General features: G+C 43.9%; 1 protein-coding gene across 3 annotated transcripts in view; it reads left to right on the forward strand.

Annotated features, from left to right (window-relative positions):
* Window positions 1-645: 645 nt before the first annotated feature.
* DEUP1 (deuterosome assembly protein 1) overlaps window positions 646-16,965 on the forward strand; it is a 96,055-nt gene continuing 79,735 nt past the window's right edge. For all 3 annotated transcript variants that reach the window (XM_062196861.1, XM_062196862.1, XM_062196863.1), the window contains exons 1-2: window positions 646-728; window positions 2,151-2,223. In XM_062196861.1, coding sequence (XP_062052845.1) covers window positions 2,195-2,223 — 29 coding nt within the window. In that variant the 5' untranslated portion in view covers window positions 646-728; window positions 2,151-2,194. The remainder of the gene's footprint in view (window positions 729-2,150; window positions 2,224-16,965) is intronic.

Here is a 16,965-nt window from a genome sequence, read left to right on the forward strand (position 1 = left end):
CTTTGAGTTCTGTTCCCCGCTAGAAGTGAGTCCCTTCTCCCCCGAGAGGGAAGCCACACAGCCTGCTGGGCCCAGCTGGGAGCGATGCGCTGGGCAGGATAAACAGGTACAAATGCTGCTCTTAGCACCACCAGAGGCACTGTGGGCGCGGACCTGCAGAACGAAACCCAGCTCTCCCCAGCTGGAAGACAACTAGTGGACAGAGAGAGACAGCTCTCTTAACCCCAAGCCTATTACTATTTCCTAACATTTCAAATTTGGGTAAGAGGAAAGAGGGCCAGAGGGGGTTAAGGCACGCGGAGGAGGAGGAACTCTCCCCATTCATTCATTCACTCAAAGGACACTGCAGAGAGAAGACCTCGAGTGGTCTACCGGGCGGACACAAGACGCACAGCGACGGGACGAGAGGTCGCGCTCGCGCTGGGGAGGCTTGGGGCGCCCTGGGAGCCCCGAAAGGTGCAGCCCCGCCGCGCCCATCCCCCTCCCCGGCGGCCGCGAGTTCGAGGCGCGTCCCCTTGGCAACGGTGGCGGCGCAGCTGGCAGGAGGCTCTGGGGCAGGGAGCGGCCTCAACGGCCTCGGGGGCCGCGCGGCGGGAGCGCGGGAACCCGACGGCGGCGGCGGGTGGCGGGTGCCCCGCGGGGCGTGCCCGGCCGGGCGGGAGTGACCCGGGCGGTCCCGCTCCCGGGCCCTCAGACCTCTCCGGTGAGCGCCGCGCGGCACAGCGCAGGTAACCGGCCCCTAGCGCCCCCAGCCGAGAAGGGCTGGAGCCCCCAAGGCCCGGGTGCTTGGTGGGGGAGGCCGGGCTTGAACTGGGCGCGGGGCGGGCCGGGGGCGCGCGACGGGAGCGGAGCGCCTGGGGTGCAAGGGCCACGAGGACCGCCCTTGAGGAACCCAGAGCCGTCTACCTCCCCTGGAAGAAAGCCCAGGTGCCAGCTGTATGGCCTTCGGCCAGTCATCTCCCTGGCCCGTGCCTCAGTTTCCCCAACGTTACACTGGGGAGGGGGTCTGAGGAGCTACGTGGTCATCTGCTTCCTGCCAAATTTTCGCTCACCATCTCCGCTCTGCACACAAGTCCAGGCTCTCTTTAACTGCCTTTGACTTGGAGGAGTCTTCCTCCTCTCCCTCCCACCTTGAATGCTACTAGTTTACTTTCATTCTGTGATTCACAGGAGTTGAAGTCCTTTTCAATACTTTCCCCACCTATTAGATTATTTTTAACGAAAACGTCGTTTCTGGGAAAAGAAAAAAACTTTTTTTTTAAACTTTAGGCAAGTGGAAACATCCCTATTTTTCAACAGGTGAGCCAATGCCTGCTGACCCACTGAGGAATTGGATGATTCTGATCTAGGGGCAATTCTCAACATTTCTGTCCTAACTCTCATGGTACATCCTTTCTAACACAGTCCAGAAAGGGTCATAGAAGGAATGTACTTAAACCAAGGCCGACGGTTAGAGGATCCCCAAATGGAAAGTTTGAGAACATCTAGTGGGCCTCCTTTGACTAGGAACTCTGATTTTTTAAAAAAGATTTCTTTATTTTATTTGAAAGTCAGAATTACAGAGAGAGAAGGAGAGACAGAGAGGTAGTTCTTCCATCTGCTGTGTCACTCCCCAAATGGCCCCAACAGCCAGCACTGAACCAGGCCAAAGCCAGGAGCCAAGAGCTTCATCTGCATCTCCCACATGGATGCTGGGGCCCAAGCACTTGATCTTCCATTGCTTTCCCAGGTGCATTAGCAAGGAGCTGGACTGGAAGTAGAGCAGCCAGGTCCCCAACTGGCACCCATATGGTATGCCAGCACCACAGGCATAACCTACTACACCACAACACCAGCCATGGAACTCTTATTTTACTTGTTCTCCTATACTAAGTACTTGGCAAAGACTTGGTACCAAGCTGTCATTCTGTAAATAATAAGTGGATACCCATGTCAGTCAATTCCACATATTTCAGCTTATCACTAAGCCAATACCATAAATGCTAGGGGGTATTAAAAACAAATAAAGCCCAAGTTTCTACACTTTATAGAACCAATAGCCACAACACATAGACTCATATTAAATGATTTTCCAATTACAAAATTTTTATCTTTTATAGGTTAACAAAATGTAAGCATTTAAGAAATCTAGATCATTTGCTTCCTAACAGGTTAAAAATCGAGAAATATAAACCAGATGTAGCTGATTCTTGACATGGAGAACCAAACTCATAATACAATGGGGTAAGTGTTGAGAAATTTCTGTTTAATAAATTAATACTTTTATGCCCAAAAACTTCCTGATGAAAAATGAATTTTGAGAATTACTATTAATAAAAGGACATGCCAGTTATTTTTGGGGAAGAGGCTGGGAGGAGGGGAGGAATTTCAAGTAACTGTACTTATCATTCTATAGTGTAAGTCTCTCCAGTCTTGACCATGCTGATCTAAACTCAAAAATTATGATTTTCCAACTTTTAGTGATTATGTCATTGTCTTGGGATAATGAGTGCCCAGGCTCATTTGCTCATAATGTTTCCACAAAGCAGCAACTGTTAGCCAGCCTACTCCTTTCTTGTGTTGCTTCCAAAGTTAACCTCTATTCTTGCTCTTAAGGCTGAACTCAACTTTTTTTTTAAGATTTTACTTGTTTATTTGAGAGCTAGAGTTATAGGCAGGGAGAGGGAGAGACAGAGAAAAAGGTCTTCCTCCAATGGTTCGCTCCCCAAATGGCTGCAACGGCCAGAGCTGGAACAATCCAAAGCCAAGAGTCAGGAGTTTCTTCCAGGTCTCACACATGGTTGTAAGGGCCCAAGCACTTGGGCCATCTTCTGCTGCTTTCCCAGGCCATAAGCAGAGAACTGGATTGGAAGAGGGGCAGCTGGGACACAAACAGGTGCCCATATGGGATGCCAGCATGGCAGGTGGATACTTAACCCACTATACCACAGTGCTGGCCCTTGAAACCAACATTTAAACACTGACTGAAAATAGGTCCAGCTCCACAAAACAGTAACAAGAATGGAATAGCTTACCAAAACTTTAGTAAAGAGATAGGAATGAAATTTGTATAGCATTTACCATTGTAGAAAATGAATCAAATTCCTTGTTACAAATACCTATTCCCTGCCCCTTCCCTGCCACCAGCACCTCAAAGGTTTCTCTTCCTATTGCACTAGTCCACTGGCCACTTCCTACCCAGGACTTGGTGAGTAGGGAGTGTATGGGGTGGAGCTGTAAAGCCTCATTGTGACTGTGACTGACCTTAGCATCCGTCACACCATTCTGGGTGTGTTATTGCAGTGATTCTATTCAGGCGTGACTTTGACACCAGGCTAAAGGAAAGATGCACAAATCTGGATATAATAACTGTCCTCCTTCCTCCTTATAATAGCCCTGCTAGGTGCCATTTTCATTTTACAACAAGAAAACAGAAATATTGTAATCTAAGCTCTTGTAACAAAAAACCCCAAAATACAAGTGGTTCAAGTAAGATGGAAGTTCATTTCTATCTCAAATACCAGTCCAGAGATAAAGCAGACCAGAACTGAGAGGGCAGCTCTACCATCCTTAACATGATTTCCATCTCTGAACCCAAAATGATTACTTCAGCTCCCACCATCTCTACTAAATTCTTATTTTTTAAAGAACAAAGTCTCTTAATGATCTATGTATGAACTATAGTATAGGGCTTAGTACTGTGCCTGGTATACACTCAGTACTCAATACCTTTATTTTTAAGAGACTGGAGAGAAACAGAAATCATAATTATGCTCTTAATAGAGGGAAAGATAAGGACAAAAAGAAAGAATAACATTTTTCCTTTTAGGAATGTGGCCTAGTCAGGGCAGAGCCAGAACTTGGTTTCAGCCAACTCCACTAAAGGCTGGGAAATGTGGACCCTAACTGGGCAGCCCTGTGGCCAGCAAAAGCTTTGAAATTCTGTGATGCAGATGGTCCCCAATGATGGCTTGACTTACAATCGACTTCATGATAGTGTAAAAGAAATATGTATTCAACAGAAACCATACTTTGAACTTTGAATTTTTGTCTTTTCCCAGGCTAGTAATTTATGATAGAATACTGTTTAGCAATGCCAGGTGGTGGCAGTGAGCTACAGCTCCCAATCAGCCATGGGATCAGGAGGGGAAGCAGCTGATAACCTGCAGTGTACTGAGTTGCTTAACTGTGATAGTGGATTAGTTAGGAGTACAAGAGTACTTCAGCAAGTTCATGAAAAAATGGATGTTAAAAGATAATGCACATTTTTCAAGAACTCTCTAAAGTACCCTCATATTAAATTCATTTTTGACTTATGATACTTGCAACTTACGATGAGATCATCAGAACGCAACCCCATCAAAAGTGAGGGAGAATGTGTAAAGGAAGAAATGTTACTGTGAATAATGAGCAGCCTTTAACACACTGAGACTTGGAAGAGTAGAGAGAGGGAAAGCAGAGGCGAGGAGAGAGAGAGAAAGCAGCAATATACCCCAGAATATACAGCTGGTTGGTGGAAGGAGACAAGATTCAAAAATCAGATATGTCTGGACCCAATCCCTGCATTCCTGGCAATAAGAGTCAAGGAGGGGCTGGCGCTGTGGCATAGCCGGTAAAGACGCCACGTGCAGTGCCAGCATCCCATATGGGCACCAGTTTGAGTCTCAGCTGCTCCACATCTGATCTAACTCCCGCTAATGTGTCTGGAAACACAGCAGAAGATGGCCCAAGTCCTTGGACCCCTACACCTGCATGGGAGACCTGAAGAAGCTCGTGGTTCCTGGCTTCAGATTGGCCCAGCTCTAGCCATTGTGGCCATTTGGGGAGTGAACCAGCAGATGAAAGACATCTCTCTCGGCCGGCGCCGCGGCTCAATAGGCTAATCCTCCGCCTTGCGGCGCCGGCACACCGGGTTCTAGTCCCGGTCGGGGCACCGATCCTATCCCGGTTGCCCCTCTTCCAGGCCAGCTCTCTGCTGTGGCCAGGGAGTGCAGTGGAGGATGGCCCAAGTTCCTGGGCCCTGCACCCCATGGGAGACCAGGAGAAGCACCTGGCTCCTGCCATCGGAATGGCGCGGTGCGCTGGCCGCAGCGCGCCTACCGTGGCGGCCATTGGAGGGTGAACCAACGGCAAAAAAGGAAGACCTTTCTCTCTGTCTCCCTCTACTGTCCACTCTACCTGTCCAAAAAAAAAAAAAAATCTCTCTCTCTCTCTCTCCCCCTCTGCCTCTGCCTCTGCCTCTCTGTAATTCTGCCTTTCAAATAAATAAATAAATCTTTAAACAAAAAAAAAGGTACAAGGAGCAGCCTGATACCCATAGCTACATCAGGTTAGAATTCTAGATTGAGCCTGTGACAATGGCATCCCATATGGGGACCAGTTTGAGTCTCAGCTGCTCCACTTCTGATCCAGCTGCCTGCTAATATGCCTGGAAACGCAGCAGAAGATAGCCCCAAGTGCTTAGGCCCCTGTACCACTTGGGAGACCTAGAAGAAGCCCCTGGATTCTGGTCTTAGACCAGCCCAGCTCACAGCCATTTCAGCCATTTGGGGAGTCAATCAGTGGATGGAAGATATCTCTCTCTGTCTTTCTGTGTGTGTTTCTCTCTCTGTCTTTCTCTTTCTGTAACTCTACCTTTCAAGTAAATAAGTAAATCTTTAAAAAAAGAAGAAGAAGAAGAATTCTGGATTGAGTATGTATTGGGTCCCTGGTGTGACAATGACAGTAAGGATTAAGATGCAGATTGGAAGTTTCAAACCTAAGGCGGGTTTATCAGTGATCATTTCACTCCTGAGATCTCAGGTCATGGGGACTGCTATTTCCATTCTCTTCAGGGGGAAACAAGTATTGAGTACTGAAAAGAGTGTGACAGGCCCAGTACTGAGCCCTGTAGTTCATGCAAAGATCATTAAGAACCTTTGTCCTTTTAAAACTTTAGGATTTAGTAAAGAACCATAGGACTTGCTTAGGTACATGATGTAATTACACAACAGAAGTTAGTGGAAGTTACTGGAGGTTTCCATGAGGAACTGCTCCACTGATAACAGCAACCACGGGCCAGACATTGCTAACCATGCTCTCCAAAGCTTAGAGAGCCTCTGCACCTTGTGCTGTTGAGAAATAATGAAAATCTAGATCACGAATCTAACAAAACCTCTGCACCAGGGACTTGTAATGTAGCATATCAAACTGCATCGCCCAGGTACACAGCAATGTTTTATGGCACAGCCTTCACTCAACAAATATTTTTAGTGTCTCCTATGAGCTGCTCATAACAAAACAGACAACAATTGTCTCTGAAGGAACTTAATATGTTAGTGATAGAGACTGACAATAAATATACAGATATATACATAGATAGTCATATGTGACATGAAGAAAAATATGAATATATACTTTAAAAAGCCATTTGAAACTTCACTACTGTCACTGAAAAAACAGCCATCTCCTGTTCCTTCCCCCATTCATCTACTGGAGGCAACCACTTTTAATTCTTTTGCCTGATTTTTTTTTCCATTTCTTTCTTTTCTAGGGGGTGTGGGAAGGAAGACAGATTTATCTGTCTCTGAAAATATGCTTATATCACTACTTCCTCATTGGGTATTATCCACTGACTTCCACAATGGATATTTTGCATGCCCTGCACTGCCTCATCCCCACTCAGACACACACACACACACACACAGCCACAATTCCCACTCCTCCATCCTCCCAATGCACCGTGATTTTGGTGAGCCCGGTTTTCCCTTTTGCCTTGTTATGACTAAGTACTCTTCACCTCTGAGTCATGCAGTACACTGTGATTACTTTTGCTTTTCCTGCACGATATTTTATTATGTCTAAAATGAATAACTCTGGTATCTTAATGCTAAATCTTTGAAGTATTCCTTCTGCATAATTCTCTTCAAAATCTGCCCTTTTGTTTGTATTTGACTCACCTTGTCTGCCATGTGAGTCCGGGATTCCTGCTGCTTACTCCCATTTCAGAGTGGTACTGTAGAAAGTTGCTGGAAAGCTCCTGTGCACACAGTTCACTGTGTGGTCTTCAGGCTAGGCTGTGCTCTTGCCAGGACCCTGTCCTTTAGCCTTCTGCCTTGGACTGATCAGATTCCAGAGAATCCTCTTCCAGTCCCCTGCCTGGAAAGAATAAATTGGGTATCAGCATTTGGGGAAAGGAGGGAGGGGGTGCACTGGGGATTTACACTTGCACTGTGTGGTAGCAACTTAACCCCCCCCGTTTCTAGAATAGCAGCTCCCTGTTGTGCCTAGTGTTCCTCCAGTCCCACAGCCTCTTTCTGTTACCTTCACCGGAGAATGTGCATGGACTCTGCTGCTGGGGAGGTATCTAGGCATCCATTCCCTTCCCTCTCATTTCCTTCTGAAAGTCCCTCCCTACTTCGCCGTTCTCGTGCTTGCAGGCTCACATTCACCTCTTCTTCCAGAAGTACCTAACTGTGTTTCTTCTTGGCTTTCTCCACCACCAGCCGACTTTTTTTCCCATCATAGGTTTAACCTCATAAGTTAAAATTACTCCTTTGTTTTACTGTACTAGGATATGGGAAGAAAGCACAATGTATGTATGTTTATCCATCATTAACCAAAAATCTCATTTTTTCTCTACTGAATCTTTTATTATACCTCTTATCTGTGACTTATCCCTTGCCATTGATCTCTTTCATAGAATCTTGTCAAATGCTTCCTGGAAATCTAGACACTGCTACACAATCCACCAGATTATTTGCATCTGCCATGAAAGTCATATTTTCAAGCGAGCAAGGCAGATGAATATTAAAGCATAATTCCTCACCTCTGAGTTCAGAAAAAGTCCTTTAAAACTACTCTTCTATATGTGCATCAGTTTTACCTCTTAGAAGTCTTTTCCCTCTGAGATATATTAATTCAGAATCACAGTTTTACTTGTTAGCATCTTGATGAGTCAAATACAGTTTTAATTTTAGCTTTTAAAAATTTTAATTTTTCTGTTATAATACAAGACATTTGCCGGCGCCGCGGCTCACTAGGCTAATCCTCCGCCTTGCGGCGCTGGCACACCAGGTTCTAGTCCCGGTCAGGGCACCGATCCTGTCCCGGTTGCCCCTCTTCCAGGCCAGCTCTCTGCTGTGGCCAGGGAGTGCAGTGGAGGATGGCCCAAGTGCTTGGGCCCTGCACCCCATGGGAGACCAGGATAAACACCTGGCTCCTGCCATCGGATCAGCGCGGTGCGCCGGCCGCAGCGCGCTACCGCGGCGGCCATTGGAGGGTGAACCAACGGCAAAAAAGGAAGACCTTTCTCTCTGTCTCTCTCTCTCTGTCCACTCTGCCTGTCAAAAAAAAAAAAAATACAAGACATTGGAACTTTAATAGTGTGTTCTTATTGCACATTGAAAATCCCTTTTAATTTGATTGATTCTCTTCCCTTCTGTGTGCTTCAAGCTATACTTCCCCTGTTCTCCATCCATGAGATTTTATTCCTCTCCACGCACACATGCTCCTCTCCAGAGCAATCAAATTTGACATGTTCTGCTAGTCTTATTTCTCTGAAAAAGAAACAAAGTATACAGGCAGTAAAAATATTGATATGCCAGACTATGAAGGTGGATTCTGAAATGTCAGCACAATGCTATATGATTATAGGGATTCAGTGAGTGATTTTGAAAGGAGGAAAGAATATTAGAAAGAAGAAATGGAACAAGGGAAAAAATGATAACTGCAGGGGAAGATTCCATTGAGAGACTAACTAAGCTGCTAACACATTCGGGAAAAGATTTGTGAGCCTCTAGTCAAAGCATTGGTGAAACAGAGAAATGCTCGCCATGGGGGGAGAAATGTCCAACATGTGAAGGAAGAAGCAATCACAATGACAGCAGTTAGCATCAAAGCTGCATCCTCCTCAAACTAAACTCAAGGAAAGGAAAAATTGAGACAAAAATAATAAAAAAAATTGGGCAAGAGAAGTGTGGCATAAGCATCAGTGTTGACAGAATCATCAAGTGAATCCAGTAGCACTGTAAGCCTGTGGGTTCTAGGGCCCTCAGCTCTGCTCAAGAAGGTTTATCATCTCCTCTGTTGCACTATAGGGACCCACACAGTGGCTGACATGGGGTAGGCGTGCGGTCAGCATATCTGAATGAAAAAACAAATTCAAACATGACAGCCTATCAAAGAAAATAGTGATGGGGTGTGAGACTCAATTGGTGCTATGGCCCAGGGACCTGTATAATCCAGTGCTTGCCACAAGCCACAGCACATATACATTTATGATGGTGAAGAGAATCAAGATGCTTTGAGTAGTAATGGTCATGAGGCCACCCACCTTATAGAGTGTCACATAGCAAGAAATAATAAGGCACTGCTGCCCCTCCCAGCCAGGGTAGCATCAGTGAAGGACTACTGGGTAGCCTGAACACCCACCCCAACAGAGTGGTAATGAAGAACTGAGGAGTACCTCCCTTGAAGGGGTAAAAGAGATGGAGTCAAGAACCTGAAATTGGAGCACTGCCTGGTACCATGTCCCCATGCTGGAGAACTGTCAGAGGAGAAGCACAAAACTCAAGTATGATTCAGAGTTGCCTACAACAATACCCAAACAAATCAGGGTCCAGGGGCCGGCGCTGTGGCACAGCATGTTAAAGCCCTGGCCTGAAGCACTGGAATCCCATATGGGCATGATTCTAGTCCCAGCTACTCCTCTTCTGATCCAGCTCTCTGCTGTTGCCCGGGAAAGCAGTAGAAGATGGCCCAGGTCCTTGGGCCCCTGCACCCATGTGGGAGACCTGAAAGAAGCTCCTGGCTCCTGGCTTCAGATCGGTGCAGCTTTGGCCATTGTGGCCATCTAGGGAGTGAACCAGCAAATGGAAGACCTCTCTGTAACTCTTTAAAATAAATAAAAATAAAATCTTTTTAAAAGGGGAGGAGGGCAGATGAAGGGTGATGAATACAAACAAAAGATTACATGCTGGCATTCCTATTTGGGGGTTTCTATAGAAACCAGCTGTAAGGCAAGAGTTTGGATACAAGTGGTTTACTGTGGATATGAAGAGATAGCGTATTATTTTCCTATGGCTACTATAACATATCACCACAAACTTGGCAGCTTAACACAATGAAAATCACTGTTCCAGAGGCTGAAAGCCCAAAATCAGTATCACGGACCGAAATCAGTGTCAGAACAGCTGCACTCCCTGCAAATGCTCTTGGGGAGGACCTTTTCCTCGCCTCTTCCAGAGCTGGTAGCTGACAACATTCCATGGCTTGTGGCAGCATCATTTCAGTACTCAAGGCCACTTCTTGCAATTCGCCTCTGCTTCATCTTCATATCCCTTTCTCTTTTGTGTGGCAGATCTCCCCTGCCTCTCTCACACAGCCCATGCAGATCCAGGAAGACTTCCCCACTGGAGAGCAGGCCCATGTGTGCCAAGGTGGTGAGGATAGAGAGGTGTAGGGCTCCCATAGCATCCACTTCAGCCCTCTTGTTAAAAGCCTTACAGCAACTTCTGCTTGCCTTTCACAGGCCATATTTTGTTGTAAGGCCGTGCCTAGCTCCAAGGAAGCCTGGGAAATGTAGTTGCCTTTTCAGCCGGAACACTTCCACTCTGAATAACATTAAAGTTCTGTTATTACAGAGGAAAAGCAAGATTTGGGGTAGATACATTAATCTGTTTTATGTGAAAATCACAGGAATACATGAGGCTGGGTCCTTTATTAAGAAGAGGTTGATTTAGCTCACAGTTTTTGGAGACTGAAAGTCCAAGACTGGGCAGCTCCATCAGGCCAGGCTCTGCTGAAGGCACCAGGGCAGAGGGTGTCCCAAAGATGGGAACATATGGTGAGATGGGAAACCAGAGAGACACAGGGGTAAGGCTTTCTCTTTTTATAACAACTCACCCGTACAACCATTAACTGGGGTCCCACAAAAACTACATTATTCTCTTCCCACAGTGATGGTTCGAATGGCCTAAGTACCTCCCTCTAAGCTCCACCTCTTAAAGGTTCCACTGTCTGTCATTACCATTACATTGAGGGTAAAGCTTCCAGCAAATAAGCCTCCAAGGGACACAGTCCAACCATATCAAATCATAGCAGTAAGCTACCAGAAGACAGTGATAAGGATGACTCCGACCAGGTTTTATCACTGGATATCGTGAGACAGGGTCAGAATGCATGATATATATTGGAGGTAGTGCCAGTAAGACTTACTATTATTTTGGAGTCTGAGGGGGAAACACGAATCTATGATTATGAAGAGTTTTTATCTTGATCAACTGGTAACAATCATGCTAATTAGAGAGATGGCATGGACTGGCATGAGGAGCAGGTTTCTAGTACAGGGAGTCAAGTGCTCTGTTTTGAACATGTGAAGTTCAAATGCTTCTGGATGTCCTATGGAAATGTCAGTGTTGAATAGGTAGCTGGCTGTAGAAGTCTGGAGCTCAGAAACTTTGTCTGCAAATAGATTTAGAAGCTATCAGAACAAACTGGTATGAGTCGCTCAGTAGAGATTTCCAACATTCAGGAAACAATTTAAAAGGTTGTCTAATGCAAGAAAAACAGATTTTATCAATGAGTACCTAATTCTTTCCTATTGGGATCTAGTAAATAGTCGTGTTTAAGTAGGAAAAGGGTAACATGACTATCCTCACATGTATCAACACTGCAGTCTCATCAAATAGACTTTCTGGCAGGAGGGAAATTTAATTTCCCAGAGTTTGGCTTACAGAATCCAAGTAATAAACATGTAAACATTTTTATTAATTGTATTACATGTTTATATGTATTGCTGTAAAATAATAATTCAGATTCATAAGTTTATGAGGATAGTGAAGCTATTTATACTACAAAGTAATTGCTAAGATCCCCTGAAGAAAGACATTAGTGCATCTAATAAATTCACTGTCAATGCCTTCTTACCTTCCCCCCTCTGTACACTATGAGGTATTCAGAAGGTGGAAAGTTATTACAGAAAAAGTCATCTGTAGTGTAGGTATTTAGCATATTTTCTCTCTTTTTATAACATTTTAAAGAAGAGATTTTAAGTTTGTATGTTCCTGTAATCCTAATGAAACATTGATAGGGACTTGGAGGCTATGACATTGCATGTTATTGCTATTAATGTCTTTTTTTATGGTTATGATGAAGACTTTGAAGCAAGGTCTTGGCAGTGGGTGCATTGGTTAATATACGACTTGCGATGACCACATCCCATGTTGGAGTGCCTAGGTACAAGTTCTGGCTCCTCTTCCAATTCCAACTTCCTGCTAATGTGCACACTGAGAGGCAGCAGGTGATGATTCAAGTACTTGAGTCTCTATCAAGCATGTAGGAGATCCAGATGGCATTCCAGGCCCTTGACTTTAGTCTGGCCCAGCCTCAGTTGGTGCAGTCATCTGGGAAGTGAACCAGCAAATGGAAAATATCTCTTTTTTTTAACTTTTATTTAGTAAATATAAATTTCCAAAGTGCAGCTTATGGATTACAATGGCTTTTTCCCCCTCATAACTTTCCTCCCACCTGCAACCCTCCCAACTCCCGCTCCCTCTCCCATTCCATTCACATCAAGATTCAGAAAATATCTCTTTCTCTCTCTCTCTCTCTCTGTGTATGTGTGTGTGTCCTTCTTTCAATAAATATAAATAATTTTTTAAAGATCATGGCCTTTATAACTACATTTAAGCATACTTTTCAAAAATAATGATGTTCAGGGGCCAGCGCTGTGGTGTAGTGAGTTAAAGCCCTGGCCTGCAGTGCCGGCATCCCATATGGGTGCAGATTTGAATCCCAGCTGCTCTACTTCCAATCCAACTCTGCTGTGGCCTGGGAGAGCAGTAGAGGATTGGCCCCTGCACCCATGTGGGAGACCAGGAGGAAGATCCTAGCTCCTGGATCAGCTCAGCTCTGGCGGTTGTGGCCATTTGGAGAGTGAAACAAGGAATGGAAGAGCTCTCTCGCTCTCTCTCTCTCTCTCTCTCTCTCTCATTGGCTCGACCTCTCTCTCTGTAACTCTGTCTTTCAAATAAATAAAATAAATCTTTAGAAAAAATAAAATAATGATGTTTATACCTCCACCACATCCCAGCATTATGCTTTTTACAAATGAGGCAAAAGAATGGGCTGAATATGAGCTATCAACTCAATTATGTAGGAAAAAAGAAGCATTTTAATGCTGCTGAGTCAGCAAACACTAATGAAGACAGTAACTAACAGTCTTCAGGTGATAATAAAAGTGCTTGAGGGGCTGGCATCTTGGCAAAGTCGGTTAAGCTGCTATCTGTAATGCTGGCATCCCATATGGGCACTGGTCAAGTCACAGCTACTGCCCTTCCAATCCAGCTCTCTGCTAATGAGCAGCAGGGGATGGCCCAAATGCTTGGGTGATGCAGATGAAGTCTTGGCTCCTGGCTTTAGTCTGGCACAGCCCAAACTGTTGTGACCATTTGGAGAATGAGCCAGCAGATGAAGATCTCTCTCTCTCTCTCTCCTCTTCCCTCAACCCTCTCTTGTTTCTCTTTCTGTAACTCTGCCTTTCAAATAAATAAATTTTTTTAAAAAGTGCTCAAAGAAAATCTATTTTTATCTGTATTTCAATAAATAATTTTGGACAAAGGTAACCATGAAATTATAATCTAAATGTTATAAAGTCATACATCTTTCCTCTTACTATTTGAGGAGAGACAGTCAGCAAAAGAGCAGACTGACATCACAAACATATCTGTGAAGGTGGGGTCCAGGCCTTCCCCTGGAGCCTCTCCCCATTAGGTCTTGTTTATGTCTCTGGGGTAGCACAGCATTTAATGTGCAGAATAGGGTCTATGAGCCACCATGAAAACTCACATTATACAGCGTAAAGCCTACTAACTGAGGCACGTAAGTACGTGATATATCTTAGAGTGAGTTTCAGTAAAGATGATTGCTCATCAGCCTTGTGGAAACTCAATTTCTTAGACTGTTCCACTGTTCTCACTTCTGAGTCTCCTTTCTCCCTTTTCTCTATGCCTCTCTCCCTCCATAGTGTCCGTGATGACTTCCCTACTTGTCTTTCAAACCCTCTTGTCTCTTCCCCAAGCTCCAGAACTCTTTTCTCTTCAGATGTATCCCAGGCCCCAAGCTGAACTCACTCTCTTCTACGTTTTCTTTAAAAAAATAATAATAATAAGTATCTCTCTACCCCTCTTTTCCAATTTGTTTCTGGGTAGGCTGACCCTATATGCCAGTGTGCTCAGAACAGCCACTGTTTATACCTGGTGCTCTGGCATAATTATTGTGAGTGCTCCTTTCACTTTCAGAATTGTCCTGGTCTGGATAACAAATGATATGGTCATAATAGCAGTCTGACTGGTGAAGGTCTGCCCACTTCAGAACCAGGACATAAGCCCATATCATAAAAGACTTTAGAGGGAGAATCCACTGGGTAAAGAACTTGCTCTGGGTCACCTCCATATGTGTCCTGGATCTTTCTCCTCTGGATGGGACTCTCTCTCCACTACCCTGCTCCTCCATAGATACTGTTACAATATAACCATCATTGAGAGCATCAGGTTTGTTTGCTTGTTTTTTTTTTTAATCTTTCTCCCTCTTTATTTCCCAGTATAATACCCCAATATTTTGATTCTAGGCCCTCAGATTTGCATGTCACCCTGCAGGTCTCAGTATGACCCCCTTTTTCTGGCTTAATGCATTACAGGATTAATACGGAAGGATCTGGCCTGACCCTGGGATCTTTTTCTTGTGAATTGCTGCCAAGGATAAACCCTATGGCAGGGAGTAGGCTTCACATGTCTTACGCAATCCACCCAGTCTCCAAGGCTGGAAGACGTAGAAGATTTGTTTTTCCTTGTTAGCAACTTAATCAAATTCCCCCAAAATGGAATAATAACAGCTGATATATAGGACTATTGTAAGGATCATGAAGGGAAATACAGGAAAACGCTTTGCATCATCATAGTTTGCCTAAAGGAAGTAATGAACATATAAGTGTGTTCATGCACAGCTATGTGAGGATGCTGAACCATGTGTTGTTAATATTATTTTAAAGTTCACTGGATTTTCAGAATAAATATTGATGATAGTGAGACAGCTGAACTGCTGGTGATTATCTCCAAAAAACTGAAGAAGAGAAAACATTAGAAGATTGGACACTTGAATTTCAAATGGGAATATTAAGTTTAACTAAAAGCTGAGCTTGACTAAAATCTTAGGTGAGATTCTGAAAGAAGATAGAAGTCCACATGACTCAGCATGGGTGTCCCTTGCCCACTGCATACAGGGGTAACACACTGTCACAGATGTGTTCACTAAACCTTCCAGTTGGTGCCATCAGGAACATAAAATAGATGTCTCACTGAATGTTAGCATGATACTTCACAGCGCTTCTCAGGATATTTTTGTGGGAAAGAAAAATTGCAAGGTTAATTAAATGGATTAGTATCTGATTATAAAAGAAATAATCTATGTAGTAAGTCAATGAAGTGAAGGGCTTGGTATTGGAATATCATAGGACTCTTTCCTCCATTCTGTCCCCTATGGCATATTATTAATGACTTGTCTAAAATGTGTGTGTGTGTGTGTGTGTGATATGTTTTCTTGACATAATACTATTGCACACTTACAGGCTGTAGCATAGTGTAAATGTAAGTTTTATATGTACTGAAAAACCAACAAATTTGTGTGATTTGCATTATTACAATATTCACTTTATTGTGAAAGTCTAAAATTAAACCTGTACTACTTCAAGGTATGCCTGTACATATACACTAAATATATATATTTATATGTTACATATAATTCATATATGTGTATTTCATTTGTACATAAGTGATATATAATATATAAAACAAGTGATGTTTTTCAAATCTGTAGCTAACACAAAACTGTAAGGTATTGTGAATATGCTCTCAAAACAGAAATAGAGCCTCAAATATAAGCTCAGGTGTTAGCTCATTTAGAAAGACTTCTGTGACAGCTGACCCTCTGCAGGTCTGCTTTCTGAGAAGCCTGTGTGTATTCATCAGTCTTTTATTCTGTCTGCCTGCCTGCCTTGCACTCTCTGTCTATGCACAGGCATTTGGCCTTGTGTCTCTGTTTTCCATGTACCTCATACAGTGCTTAATGAATATTTGCTGAAAGAACCAGTGATAGTGACCCAGTAGGCTGAAATTATCAAGCTGAAATTTAATAAGGATAAGTATAAAGCCCGCCCTTGGATTCCTCCCCCACAAAATCTATACAAGCACAAGACAGTGAATAGCTGGCTTTCTCATAACATGCATGAAAAAGAAATAAGGTTTATAGACAAGAATAAATTCACCTTGAAATGCTATCAAATCACTACTTAACCCTTTCCCCTTCCAGATGCAAAGCTACTGTGATCTTCATCTATTTGAATGAAAGTGGCACCCAAAACAAAGGATGTAAGAGTCCCTCTCTGAGCTGATTAGACTATCCTGTGGTATTATGTTAAAGTTCTAAATGGTACATTTCTTTTTAAAATTTTATTGATTTATTTGAAAGGCAGAGAGACAAAGTCAGAGACATAGATGGACATACAGAGCTCTCTCAACCTTTGGCTCCTTCCTTAAATATCTGCAACATCCAGAGCTGGGCCAGACCAAAGCTCGGATCCAGAAACTCAGTCTAGGTATTTCACCTGGTTGGCAGGGACCCAACTACTTGAGCCGTACCCTGCTGCCTCCCATGGCGCACTTTAGCAGGAAGCTGGGATCAGGAGTGGAGCTGGGACTTGAACCAGGCACTCCGAGATGGGATGCAGATGTCTCAAGTGATATATTAACCATTAGGTCAAACACCTTTCCCCTAAGTGGTACAGTTCAAGAAGGAAATCAGCAAACAAGAATTTGTTCAAAAGAGAGCCTCTGGGATTATGAAGGGTCTGATGATCTTACCATAGTCAGTCATTCTTTCATTCATTCAACAAATGTGTATTAAATGTCTAATATTTTCCAGCTGTTATACTGGGTACAAAGTATAAAGTTA

The sequence above is a fragment of the Lepus europaeus genome, chromosome 7 (assembly GCF_033115175.1).
Source record: "Lepus europaeus isolate LE1 chromosome 7, mLepTim1.pri, whole genome shotgun sequence".
Taxonomy (NCBI): Eukaryota; Metazoa; Chordata; class Mammalia; order Lagomorpha; family Leporidae; genus Lepus; species Lepus europaeus.